This window comes from Podarcis filfolensis (assembly GCF_964270895.1).
Source record: "Podarcis filfolensis genome assembly, chromosome: 3".
Taxonomy (NCBI): domain Eukaryota; kingdom Metazoa; phylum Chordata; class Lepidosauria; order Squamata; family Lacertidae; genus Podarcis; species Podarcis filfolensis.
Window position 1 is genome coordinate 8,834,814 of NC_139606.1, and position 14,543 is coordinate 8,849,356.

At 47.1% G+C, this 14,543-nt stretch overlaps 1 protein-coding gene across 1 annotated transcript in view; it reads left to right on the top strand.

Moving 5' to 3' along the window:
- The window catches only part of SLC23A1 (solute carrier family 23 member 1), a 40,752-nt gene that overhangs the window by 23,923 nt on the left and 2,286 nt on the right, over positions 1–14,543 (top strand). Inside the window, exons 9-12 of the mRNA XM_083606555.1 lie at positions 442–589; positions 3,587–3,692; positions 5,663–5,792; positions 11,624–11,767. Coding sequence (XP_083462681.1) covers positions 442–589; positions 3,587–3,692; positions 5,663–5,792; positions 11,624–11,767 — 528 coding nt within the window. The remainder of the gene's footprint in view (positions 1–441; positions 590–3,586; positions 3,693–5,662; positions 5,793–11,623; positions 11,768–14,543) is intronic.

Sequence of the window (14,543 nt, forward strand, 5' to 3'; positions counted from 1 at the left end):
CAGGGGGAAGGTTGCAAGGGTGGGGTGAGTCAAATGTTGTTGAAGGCCGTCAAAAATGCCCTCAAGGGCCGTGTGTTGGACTGGCCTGGTATAAAGGATTGTGTGGGTTAATCTGAGAGAGAGTTGATGTGGTATGGATGAGGAATAAAGTGTTCAGGTTATACCAAGGGCCTTCTCGGTAGTGGCACCTGCCCTGTGGAACGCCCTCCCATCAGATGTCAAAGAGATAAAGAACTATGCAAGTTTTAGAAGACACCTGACGGCAGCCCTGTATGGGGAAGTTTTGAATGTTTGGTGTTTTATTATGCTCTTGGAATCCGCCTGGAGTGGCTGGGGCAAATAATAAAATTTATTGTGATTATGGCTGCTGTTATTATTCAGTTTTAAAGTGAAGGCAATGTTCTTCTCCAGCTAACAGCTACTCCCCTTTGCTTGCTCTAGGCCAGTGGGGCATCCCCACAGTGACAGCCGCCGCCGTGCTGGGCATGTTCAGCGCTACCTTGTGTGGGATCGTTGAGTCTATTGGCGATTATTATGCTTGTGCTAGGCTTGCAGGTGCTCCACCTCCACCTGTGCATGCCATTAACAGGTAGGGGAGATGCAGCTTCCTTGCATTGCATGGATATTTGACGCATTGCCTCAGGGAATGGTAGTTCAGTAGCCGGGGCACTAGGTCAGAGATGGGGAGCCTGTGGTCTTCTTGGGATCCCACCTTTCATGGATTAAAATAATCTAAACTGCAGGGGTCCTTCCTGCATTGTCTCTGTGTGGGAAGCTGGCCTATCCTACTAAATATACCGTATTTTTGCTATATAAGACTCACTTTTTCCCTCCTAAAAAGTAAGGGGAAATGTGTGTGCGTCTTATGGAGCGAATGCAGGCTGCGCAGCTATCCCAGAAGCCAGAACAGCAAGAGGGATTGCTGCTTTCACTGCGCAGTGATCCCTCTTGCTGTTCTGGCTTCTGAGATTCTGAATATATTTTTTTCTTGTTTTCCTCCTCCAAAAAGTAGGTGCGTCTTGTGGTCTGGGGCATCTTATAGAGCGAAAAATACGGTACTTGATTCCATTGAAATTTCCAGAAGTTGTTCCCACATCAAATGATGGAACTGTTGAAACAAATTGGAGGGGATGAGGAACCTGTCTTGCACAAGGTGCCTGCCACTCAACAGTCCCGATTTAAGCGGGTGTTGCGATCACACAGGGTCCTTGGACGTTTCAACGTCTATTGATCCCTGTGCCACCACTTTATTTCTCGCTGCCACCACCCAGGCCCTACCTGGTACAATACTGAGTCCAGTCAGGGTTAAATTGGAACATGAATTTATGTTTATTTATTGCAGTTTAACAAGTGTGTGGTTTCATAAACAGTATCAGTCAATTACATTCATGGGGTGCCTAAAGGTAAAGGTAAAGGTAAAGGGACCCCTGACCATTAGGTCTAGTCATGACCGACTCTGGGTTTGTGGCACTCATCTCGCTTTATTGGCCGAGGGAGCCGGCATACAGCCGGTCATGTGGCCAGCATGACTAAGCCGCTTCTGGCGAACCACAGCAGTGCACGGAAACGCCATTTACCTTCCCACCGGAGTGGTACCTATTTTTCTTCTTGCACTTTGACGTGCTTTCGAACTGCTAGGTTGGCAGGAGCTGGGACCGAGCAACGGGAGCTCACACCGTGGCGGGGATTCGAACCGCCGACCTTCTGATCTGCAAGTCCTAGGCTCTGTGGTTTAACCCACAGTGCCACCCGCTTCCCATGGGGTGCCTATCCAGACCTATAACTTCCGCTATCTGCTCTCATTCACTAAACCACCTCTCAGATATTTACTTGTCTTCCTAGTTCCTAACTGTTTCTGACTCAGCTTATTTCGCTACACTAACTCAACCTACCCCCAAACTCTATCCCAATTCACTCCCACTCCAACCAACTCACCAACTCCCAACAAACTCCTCCCAAACTCCTCCCAGAGCTGGTTTTATAGTCCCTCTGACTCCACCCCCCTGGGTCTTGATTGGGTAACCTGTTTAACTATTTCACCTCCAGCACTCTCATATGTTAACGTCACAGTGGGGACATCCTGGAATTACAGAAGCCAATCCCAGATCCCAAAACGTCCCATTTTTTTGGTCTGGCGATCTGGCACAAGTGAACTGGCAGAGTGCCGGAACGAAAGCCGCTTGCTTTGGGGTCTTGTGCTACTGCGCATGTGCAAGAGCTCGGGACCAAACATGGCGCGTTCTGATTTGCGTCCCCAGGATGTTGGAGGGTGTGCAAGTGAGACCATTGATTCAATCAGCTCAGGATTGTCTGGTCGAACAACATCTGTACAGAATTCAAACAAGACCCCTTCTGGATTCTGCCTGGAAATGCTAGCCCACTGTGCTGCAATCCTTTCTGAGGAATGGTCATAGACTTGGGAGTTTGGTGGGGAAAGGAGGGTGTTTGCTCCTATTCCTGTTGGTGAGATTGCTTTTCTGGGGTACCTCTGTCAGAGTGTCTGGAATATGGGATGCAGCAGAGCAGGGCAAGTGGTTCGGGATCACATAATCTTGCAATGCCACTGCATCATTGTGAGATCATTGTGGACTTTAGGAAATGTAAATTGAATATTCAGCCACTTATTATTGAGGGGAAGTGCGTGGAACAGGTCTCGGTATTTCAATTTCTGGGAATGGAGTTGAGAGATGACCTAACCTTGGGAGAAAACAGCAAAGACCTGGTGAAGAGAGCACAGCAGAGGTTATATTTTCTGAGAATCCTCCAGAAAAACAATCTCTCAAAGGACCTGTTGATGGCATTTTACCATTGTACTGTTGAGAGTGTATTAACTTATGGTCTGTGTGTGTGGTTTGGGAGCTGCACGGTCAGGGAAAAAACAATGCTATCCAGAGTTGTAAAGACTGCAGAGAGAATAATTGGGTGCACTCTTCCCACCTTAGATCAAATCTACGCTTCCAGGTGCCATAAGAAAGCGGCAGAGATAGCGCAGCATAGTACGCACCCCGGAAATGATCTCTTTCAGCTTCTGCCTTCTGGAAGAAGGTATAGGGTTATAATGGCCAGGACTAGCCGCCTGAGAAACAGTTTCGATGCAAATGCAATTCTGGTTCTAAACGCAGCATAAGGGGTCTCTATAGTATAGTGTATTTTAAAATGGGGTTTCAGAGTTTTTAGGGGTTTTTGAATGTTTTATGTAGTTTTTATGTAGTTTTCTGTAGTTTTTCAATTTCATTGTTCTGCATGGGACAATGACAATAAAGATATCGTATATCGTATATGGTCTAAATTTTATGTTGCTGATGGTGATGCTTTTCATCATAGTTTTGGATCGTTTTGTGATCGTTTAATACTGTAATTCACCACGGAAGTCCTTGAGGGCTGGGCATTTGTTGGGTGGCAGGCAGAAAAATAAATGATAAAAAAGGAAAGTATTACTGCATTTGATTTTTATTTATTTTTTGCAGCGCCCTCCTGCAAAAAAGTAATAAAAAATAAAATAAAATAAACTGTTGGAGATAGGCATGCGGAAAACCTAATGCAATAATCGGAGTTATTTTCTCTTTCTCTTTCTCTCCCTTCTCAGGGGCATTTTTACAGAGGGAATCTCTTGTATCATTGCTGGTTTGCTGGGCACTGGCAATGGGTCGACTTCCTCGAGTCCCAACATCGGCGTCTTGGGCATCACCAAGGTACCACCCTGAGATGTTTGATGGCACCTTCTGTTTCTTGCTGGATTTCTGCCAGTCACGGTTCCTGGGGCTATGCTGGGAGGAGAGTCGGGAACATCTGCCGGAGCTGAACGCAGCAGCTGCTTGCTTCTCTCCTCTGCTCCAGAAGCAGAACGCGGCTCCCAGTTTCTGGAACCTGGGCAAGATCAGCAGCAGGTTTTGATCTTCCAGTCCCATCCTAGTTTGGGCTTCTGGTTACTTTGATTTCACGTACATGACGGCCTCCCATGGAATCCTGGGACTATTCCAGTGGGTGCAGGGTTAGGAAGACGAGGAAGCTCCCATTGACTAGGTCAGACTGTTGGTCCATCTAAGGTTTTGGCAGAGGTCCTTAACATCTTTTTAAACTGTAGATGTTAAGTCAGGGGGCAGAGAAGCTGTGGCTTTTCAGAGGCCACTGAACTACAGCTCCATCTCTGGCCGAGTTACTCCTGTGGTAAGGACAGAACACCAGGAAGCATGCATCAGAACTTTTATATGTGAATGAACGGGCTCTCCTACAGAGACCGTTTTTTACGCCAGTGGTTCTACAGGTGTAGCTCTGGTGCCAAGATTGTCCATTGAAAGTGAAATATACTTGGAGTCGAGAGTGGATTTCATGCTCTTTATTCAGCTCTTAGTGGTGAGGAGGAATGGAAGTTCCCCCAGAATGTCTGCTTTATATACATTATTTACCCAATGGGCCCCACGTGATTGGCTAATTCCGGGATTCTCCTGTAGGCCAATCAGGTTGCGGATTCGCTTCCACCTGGAGCTGGATTGGGTGGCTCCTGTGGACCAATCAGACTGCTGCATTCTGAAGCCTATTGTTTTGGACCAATCAGACTGCTGCATTTTGGATCCTATTCAACTCAGTACATAACAGAAAGATTCACCCATCTGTGTTGCTTGTCATGCAGAATGCCCCACCTGTATAATCCCTGGCATCTCCAGTGTCAGTTGCAGGAGATGAAAGGAGAGGTGAGACTCCCATTTTCTTCCTGAGATCTGGGAGTGCTGCTATTTGCCGGAGAAGAGAGTGCTGGGCTAGAGGCCTGGCTGAGGGGTAGCCTCTAGATGCTGTTGGGTTCCAGCTGCCATCATCCGCAGCCAACATGGTCGATTGTCAGGGATGATGGGAGCTGAAGTCCAGCAAGATCTGGAGGGCACCATGTCAACTTTCCTCCATACGACCTGTTATAAGTCAGCTTCACATGCAGAATTTATAGGCACATAGCTTAGGTGGCTAAATTCTAGAGGAGTTACTTCCAGGTAAGGGACGCGGGTGGCACTGTGGGTTAAACCACAGAGCCTAGGACTTGCTGATCAGAAGGTTGGCGGTTCGAATCCCTGCGACGGGGTGAGCTCCCGTTGCTCGGTCCCAGCTCCTGCCAACCTAGCAGTTTGCAAGCACAAAGTGCAAGTAGATAAATAGGTACCGCTCCAGCGGGAAGGTAAACAGCATTTCCGTGCACTGCTCTGGTTCACCAGAAGCAGCTTAGTCATGCTGGCCACATGACCCGGAAGCTGTACGCCGGCTCCCTTGCCCAGTAAAGCAAGATGAGCGCCGCAACCCCAGAGTCGTCCGCGACTGGACCTAATGGTCAGGGGTCCCTTTACCTTTACCTTTGCTTCCAGGTAAGTGTGCACGGGATTGTAGCTTAAAATCTCACTTTGCTCATGAAAACATGGGACTAATGATCTCTTATGACAGTTAGAAACCCGACTGAAAGGGCAAAGCCTAGAGTCATCAGGTACTATACAAAAGAAATGCAAATTCTCCCGTCCTGGAGACGTTAATAGCCTAGCTAACAGTACAACACCAATAAATAGATGCAACAGAACCCCCTTCTCCCTGCAGCAATATGGGAAGCAGACATGGAGATGAATAACAATATTGTGAAGGACGAACATATGATTAACTGGCTGTTACTCGTGTGTTTGCTCTGCAGGTAGGCAGTAGGAGAGTGGTACAGTACGGTGCTGGAATCATGCTCATTTTGGGAACCATTGGCAAATTTACAGCTTTGTTTGCCTCCCTCCCTGACCCAATCCTTGGAGGGATGTTCTGCACGTTGTTTGGTAAGTTACCTTTATTCTGCTGTGCAAAATACAGCAAGGATATTATGATTTCTTATAAATATAGCAATGTGCAAGAAAACCTATAGAATATAGTCACTTACTTGTAGTAGTGTGGTAGTGATTCTTCAACTTCAGCTTCGTTGGACTGGTCATATTGTTCGGATGCCTGATTATCATCTTCCACTTTTTTTAAAATAAATATTTATTCAATTTTTCAATTTTATACAAACAAAAAAGAAAAAGAAAAAGAAAAATATTAAAAACAAATCAATTTCGATATCAATTTTTCAATAACATGTTTCTTTGACTTCCTCATACCTCCCCTTCTTGTTTTCTAGTTCAAAATGATTATGCAGCAAATCCTAATCTCTTAACATTCCTTTTAACTAACACCTTATTTTCCAGTCAACTTTTTTTAAATTTTATAACTTAAACAATATTTATCCCATTTCTTTTTATCATAACAGCTAGAGACCACATAAATTCAATCCAGCATCTTTCAAAGTTCATTAATTTTGCAATATTTCTGTAAATAGTCCTTAAATTTCTTCCAGTCTTCTTCTGCCGACTCTTCTCCCTGGTCGCGGATTCTGCCGGTCATTTCTGCCAATCCCATACAGTCAACTGATTATCATCTTCCAAAGCAACTACTTTATTCCCAGTTTAAGAATGGAAAGTGAAATACCGGTGGACAACAAAAGAGGTTTAAAGACACTCTCAAGGCAAATCTTAAAAAAAAAAAAATGTAGTACAGTGGTACCGCGGGTTACAGACGCTTCAGGTTACAGACGCTTCAGGTTACAGACTCCACTAACCCAGAAATAGTACCTCGGGTTAAGAACTTTGCTTCAGGATGAGAACAGAAATCACACGGCGACGGCAGCGGGAGGCCCCATTAGCTAAAGTGGTGCTTCAGGTTAAGAACAGTTTCAGGTTAAGAACGAACCTCCAGAACAAATTAAGTTCTTAACCTAAGGTACCACTGTATAAGCATAACTGGGAAACACTGGCCTGTGAGTGCTCCAGTTGGAGAACAGCCTTTACCAAAGGTGTCATGGACTTTGAAGATGCTCAAACTCAGGACGAAAGAAAGAAATGTGCTAAGAGGAAGGCACGCTTGGCAAAGCCTCACCGTGATCAACTCCCGCCTGGAAACCTGTGTCCCCACTGTGGAAGGACTTGTGGATCCAGAATTGGCCTCCACAATCACTTATGAACTCACTGTTAAGGCCATATTCATGGAAGACAATCTCACTCAGCTACAAGTGATTGTCGAGGAAGAAGAAGAAGAAGAAGAAGTCATGTGGAAATAGCTATGTGTTTTTAGTCATGACCAGGATCTTAATGACAGTTGTTGTTTGTTGTTTAGTCGTTTAGTCATGTCTGACTCTTCGTGACCCCATGGACCAGAGCACGCCAGGCACTCCTGTCCTCCACTGCTTCCTGCAGATTGGTCAAACTCATGCTGGTAGCTAGGAGAACACTGTTCAAACATCTCGTCCTCTGTCGTCCTCTTCTCCTTGTGCCCTCCATCTTTCCCAATATCAGGGTCTTTTCCAGGGAGTCTTCTCTTCTCATGAGGTGGCCAAAGTATTGGAGCCTCAGCTTCGGGATCTGTCCTTCCAGTGACCACTCAGGGCTGATTTCCTTAAGAATGGATAGGTTTGATCTTCTTGCAGTCCATGGGACTCTCAAGAGTCTCCTCCAGCACCATAATTCAAAAGCACCAATTCTTTGGCGATCAGCCTTCTTTATGGTCTAGCTCTCACTTCCATACATCACTAGTGGGAAAACCATAGCTTTAACTATACAAGCCTTTGTTGGCAAGGTGATGTCTCTGCTTTTTAAGATGCTGTAGTTTCCCCCAACCTGGTCCTGTCCAGATGTTTTCAGCTACAACTCCCTCCAGCCCTTATCATAGAATCATTAATTGTAGAGATGGAAGGTGTCCTGAGTGTCATCTAGTTCAAGCCCCTGAAAGAAGGGGAGGAATGTCTGGCAGCTCAGTTGTCAATAACAAACTTAGTTCACATATACCAAGGCAGTGAAGGAGCCTTTGTTTCACTGTTGTTGTTGTTTAGTCGTTCAGTCGTGTCCGACTCTTTGTGACCCCATGGACCAGAGCACGCCAGGCACTCCTGTCTTCCAATGCCTCCCGCAGTTTGGTCAAACTCATGCTGGTAGCTTCGAGAACACTGTTCAAACATCTCGTCCTCTGTCGTCCCCTTCTCCTTGGGCCCTCCATCCTTCCCAACATCAGGGTCTTTTCCAGGAAGTCTTCTCTTCTCATGAGGTGGCCAAAGTATTGTAGCCTCAGCTTCAGGATCTGTCCTTCCAGTGAGCACTCAGGGCTGATTTCCTTCAGAATGGAGAGGTTTGATCTTCTTGCAGTCCATGGGACTCTCAAGAGTCTCCTCCAGCACCATAATTCAAAAGCATCAATTCAAGCAGAACCAAAAGCACTATTTAAACCACAGCAGAACCTGAACAAAGTAAAAGCTTGCAACTGTTTGATTCCCTGCCAGCATTTCAGATATTAGGTCTGAGGTTGCCCTATTTTTCCTCCTCTTTTTCCAGAATAAACATTTATCTGAATGAAAGTTTTAGAGGTGGCCACATGAGGACTATTAAATTAAAGTGAAGAGTGGTGTGTTTTGCAAAGTTTTGACAAAGAGCAGTTTAAAGACACCTCAGAGACTGCCCAAGCTAAAAACACAAAAGCAAAACTATTAGGAAAGCATCTATATATTAAAGGAGATTTGTCAATATTATTTCTCCCACTTTAATATTCTCTCTCAGAACACACACACAAAAATGTTTCCAAATCTGACATAGCTGTATTTTATTTTGCCAGCTACCCGGAGGCAGAGCAACAGTCTCCTTAAGGAAAGCAAAACTGTCCGCTCCGTTTAAGTAAAGCAGTACTAAAAATTTAAGGATGACAATAAAACACTTATTTGTGGCAATCTCATTCTCACATTACTCTTTCCCGGTGTGTTTATTTTCTGCAAAATGCTAGGCACACCTTAGCCCCTTAAAGTGTCCATATTGCGGGGATGTCTCAGTTAACTCTGGATGATTTGCTGATGCTTCTAGGATTAAAAGGGGGTTTAATATATCTTAGGGTGTTTCCAGACAACCTATTTAGTGAGCATTCAACCTGATATGCTTGCAGATGGATTAGACAACACTGGCTATTTAATGAACGTTCATCTTGATATTTTGCAGGGAGGTTAGGTGACTGTTGCATCAAAACAGTGTTTCGCTACATTTTCCAGTGTATTTTCCTGTCACTTCCCTTACAGCAAAAAACTGGGTTTGTTGTGCAAGACTCCCTACCCCCCCAATCAAATATAAATGTGTACATTTGATTTACTAGTACGTGATTGAATTCAGCTCAGAACTAGCTGGAAGCACCCTTAGAGAGGACTCAAAGAAGTGATACGAATGTTCTGTGATGCATAAAAATACCCAAAGTTGAAAGGTTGAATTGTAGGGTGACCTGCATCAAGTGTGAGAACTAAGGAAATCTGAACACACAGTTTAAGCTACACACACACACACACACACACACTAAACTGTTAAAAGCACAAAACACATTCCTCCCCTCAAAGAATTCTGAGTGCTGTAGTTTGTGAGTGACAGTTCTCAGCAACCTTTAACAAACTACAGTGCCCAGAATCCTTTGGGGTGGGTGGGGAGGGGGCTTTACTTTAAAGGTATAGTGCAGGGGTAGGCAACCTAAGGCCCCGGGGGCTGGATGCGGCCCAATTGCCTTCTCAATCCGGCCCGCGGATGGTCCAGGAACCAGCGTGCTTTTACATGAGTAGAATGTGTCCTTTTATTTAAAATGCATCTCTGGGTTATTTGTGGGACCTGCCTGGTGTTTTTACATGAGTAGAATGTGTCCTTTTATTTAAAATGCATCTCTGGGTTATTTGTGGGGCATAGGAATTTGTTCATCCCCCCCCCAATATAGTCCAGCCCACCACATGGTCTGAGGGACGGTGGACTGGCCCACAGCTGAAAAAGGTTGCTGACCCCTGGTATAGTTTGTATGCAGCCTTAGTTTGTGTAATTTAGCCAGGGGGAAGGGCACTAAAGACTCCCTTGAGCACTGAAAATATAAAGAATCTTGTATTGATTGAAATTTCATTGTGTAAACCCACATACAGTGGTGCCCCGCAAGACGAACGCCTCGCCAGACGAAAAACCCGCTAGAAGAAAGGGTTTTTCCGTTTTGGAGGCGCTTCGCAAAACGAATTTCCCTATGGGCTTCCTTCGCAAGACGAAAGCCCATAGGGAAATCTCCAGGACAGCGGGGAAGCGCAGCGCGTCTTCCCCACTGTCCTCGGACCTCCTCCGAAGGCTGGCGGTGGGGCGGAGAGACCTCCTCCCGCCGCCAGCCTTCGGAAGGCTGCTCCGAAGGCTGGCGGTGGGGCGGAGAGACCTCCTCCCGCCGCCAGCCTTCGGAAGGCTGCTCCGAAGGCTGGCGGTGGGGCGGAGAGACCTTCTCCCCGCGCCAGCCTTCGGATGGCTGTCCTGAAGACTTGCGGTGGGAGGAGGGTTTTCCTTCCCACCGCCAACATTCAGAATGCTGTTCTGAATGTTGGCGGTGGGGAGGAAAAACCCTCCTCCCACCGCAAGCCCCGGGAACAGAGGAGAAGCGCTGCGCGCCTTCCCCTCTGTTCCCAGACCTGTCCTGAAGGCTTGCGGTGGGGAGAAAAGCCCTTCTCCGCACCGCCAGCCTGGCAAGCGGTCTCCATAGGAACGCATTAATTGATTTTCAATGCATTCCTATGGGAAACCGTGCTTCGCAAGACGAAAAACTCGCAAGAAGAAAAAACTTGCGGAACGAATTAATTTCGTCTTGCGAGGCACCACTGTATCATGGTCTGCGGCCCCCCCCCCCAATCCTGAACTAGTGACGGATATTTGTTTCCAGCAGGGATCCAAAACCCTGGATACCATGGGCAGAGCCAAGATTTTGGTTTTGGGGGACAGGACAACCACCTGCCATTAGGGCTGCCATATGTCCAGATTTTTGCAGGGGTTTTTGGCGTTTTTGTAAGAAAAAGCTCAACAATTTTGAAATGTCTCAGCAACAGTTGCTTTAAATTACTTTCTTTTGACCCCGAGTGCTCAGAAGAACCTGTCAAAATCTTTCTACAATTTCTACTTTTAGTTAAGGATTGATTAATTTATCCCCCTGACTGCACCCATACCAGACACTATAGATGGCACCCACCGCCTGTCAACATACAGTTTCTCTACCCTTTAGAGTGGGGCGTGGGTGGAGCTGTGGGTTAAACCACAGAGCCTAAGACTTGCCAATCAGAAGGTCGGTGGTTCGAATCCCCGCGACGGGCTGAGCTCCCGTTGCTTGGTCTCTGCTCCTGCCAACCTAACAGTTCGAAAGCACGTCAAAGTGCAAGTAGATAAATAGGTACCACTCTGGCGGAAAGGTAAACGGCGTTTCCGTGCGCTGCTCTGGTTTGCCAGAAGTGGCTTAGTCATGCTGGCCACATGACCCGGAAGCTGTACGCCAGCTCCCTCGGCCAATAAAGCGAGATGAGCACTGCAACCCCAGAGTTGTCCGCGACTGGACCTAATGGTCAGGGGTTCCCTTTACCTTATCCTTTAGAGTTAGAAGATTCACTTGGGGCTGCTGCAATGTGTCCGATCCCAGAAAAACAGTTTACAGACAAGGATTGTTCTGAAGCAGCACTGACTGGGGAAGTCGGTCCCTTGCAATGGCCTTTTCTGCAACCTTATCTTTAAGAAGTCCACCACGCGTGTATAATAAAATTTTTCCTCTTTCCCATTTGCAGGCATGATCACAGCAGTGGGTCTCTCCAACCTGCAGTTTGTCGACATGAACTCCTCCCGCAACCTTTTCGTCCTGGGCTTCGCAATGTTTTTTGGGCTCACCGTCCCAAACTACTTAGATTCGCGCCCAAATGCTATCAACACAGGTACAGTCATACCTCGGGTTGAAGTAGCTTCAGGTTAAGTATTTTTGGGTTGCGCTCCACGGTGACCCAGAAGTAACCGAGCGTGTTACTTCCAGGTTTCGCTGCTCGCACATGCGCAGATGCTCAAAATGACATGCGCATGCGCGGAAGCGGCGAATCGCCGCATGCGCAGACGCACGGACGCAGGTTGCGTTCGCTTCAGGATGCGAACGGGGCTCCGGAACGGATCCCGTTCGCATCCAGAGGTACCACTGTATTGAAAAGTCGCTGGAAAGTCTTTGCCTAATCAGAGGCATACAGAACCTCAGGACTGGACTGGTCCTACAATTAAGAGAGAGAGAGAGAGAGACAGCCAGCAGACACCCTTCCTCAGCTCCAACCCCTTTGTTCCCTCCTTCTGCGCTTTAGCAGGAACAGCAGCGAACTTGGTTGTCAGTCTGTCTCCTGCCGGTCTGGTCAGCTTCTGTATGGGCTAGCCTGGCTTCTAACTAACTAAAGACACACATAGATCTTCCAGGCATCTTGTGGCTCCGCATTGTGATTACAATTGTTTGTGGCAGTTCTAGGATTCTGTGATGTGCATGGTACATCATCATCATCATATTTTATTTATATCCCGCCCTCCCCAGCCAAAGCCGGGCTCAAAGCGGCTAACAACAGTAAAGTAATACAGCAGTCTAAAATCAATTCATTATAAAATCAGTTCAAATCAAATTGATGGCAACCATTGGGCTAGAGTTCTGTGAGGATTGCCAAAGGAGGGGGTCAGGCTGTGCCTTGGCCAAAGGCCTGGTGGAGCAGCTCTGTCTTGCAGGCCCTGCGGAAAGATGTCAAGTCCCGCAGGGCCCTGGTCTCTTGTGACAGAGCGTTCCACCAGATTGGAGCCACAGCTGAAAAAGCCCTGGCTCTGGTCGAGGCCAGCCTAACCTCCCTGTGGCCCGGGACTTCCAAGATGTTTTTGTTTGAACACCGTAAGGTCCTCTGTGGGACATGCCAGGAGAGGCGGTCCTGTAGTTATGAGGGTCCTAGGCCGTATAGGGCTTCAAAAGTTAAAACCAGCACCTTAAACCTGATCCTGTACTCCACCGGGAGCCAGTGCAGCTGGTATAGCACTGGGTGAATGTGATCGCGCAGCGAGGACCCCGTAAGGAGTCTCACTGTGGCATTCTGCCCCCGCTGGAGTTTCTGGGTCAGTCTCAAGGGCAGCCCCACGTAGAGCGAGTTACAATAATCCAGTCTGGAGGTGACCGTCGCATGGATCACAGTGACTAGGTCAGGGCGAGTGGTAAGGAGCCAACAGCTTAGCTTGGCGGAGATGAAAAAATGCCACCTTTGTTATAGCTGCAATCTGCGCCTCCATGGAAAGATTACACCCAAACTCTTAATGGACGGTGCTGGCACTAATTGCACCCCCGCAATAGATGAGAGTTGCCCCTCCAATCCCATATCATCCTGACCCAGGTCATTCAGCCTTTGTCCTGATGACAGCCATGCACACCCAGTGTCTGCTAGCCAGGGGCAAGGACCACAGTTCCCTTAAGCTCAGAAGGTCCCAGCTTCAATTCTCAGCATCTCCCAAGTAGGCTGGGAAAGGGTTCACTTCCAAAACCTTGGAGAGTGGCTGCTAATCAGGGTGGACAATGCTGAGCTTGATACACCAATGGTCTGGCTCCACATCAGGCAGCTTCTGACACATGTTCTTAATTTGATGGGCATGATTTTTTGAAATAGGAATGGCTTTTGAAATTGAATTCAGCGCTAATGACCTAGAACAGGCTTCCTCATATTCGGCCCATAGCTGTCAACTTCCAGATTTGAAAATAAGGGATCAGCAGCCTCACCTGTCCCGGGGACAGTCTATGGGATATCTAACAATCTGGGATAGCAGCGGGAAACAGCGCTGGAATAAGGGAATTTCCCGCGAAGAAAGGGAAGGTTGACAGCTATGACTCAGTCCTCCAGATGTTTTGAGACTACAGTTCCCATCATCCCTGGCCGCTGGTCCTGCTAGCTAGGGATCATGGGAGTTGTAGGCCAAAAACATCTGGAGGGCCGAGTTTGAGGAAGCCAGACCTAGAAGAATGGAGTGGCGACATATTATGTACTGATGGAACCAGCTTTACTTTTTCTGTCCTAGCCTGATGGCTAAAAAGAAACGAATGAGGTGTCAAAAGCTAGTCACCAGGCCATGATTTCTCAGTCGTCAAGGATGTTTGGGGGCAAAGGGCAGGTCAGAGAGAAAGGAAAGGAAACTGAGTAACGAGATAACTACCGTATTTTTTGCTCCATAAGACTCACTTTTTCCCTCCTAGAAAGGGGAAATGTGTGTGCGCCTTATGGAGCGAATGCAGGCTGCACAGCTATCCCAGAAGCCAGAACAGCAAGAGGGATTGCTGTTTTCACTGCGCAGCGATCCCTCTTGCTGTTCTGGCTTCTGAGATTCAGAATATTTTTTTTCTTGTTTTCCTCCTCCAAAAACTAGGTGCGTCTTGTGGTCTGGTGCGTCTTATAGAGCGAAAAATACGGTGTGCAGTACGCTGCATGTGTGAATGGAGCGATGGGTGGATTGGGTGGGAAAGAGAGGCAGAAAGACTCCATTTCTTTAGATTGCCTAAACCTACCAAACCAAAAACATGTGCTTTCTGGGACCTTTATCTTTGGCTAATGGGGGCAAAGAACTTGGGGTCTGGGTATGTGTTGATGGTGAGGGCAAAGGATGGTAGAAAAGGCCTCTTCCTTCAACTGGTTTGATTGATGTGCCACCTTCCTTTGTAGG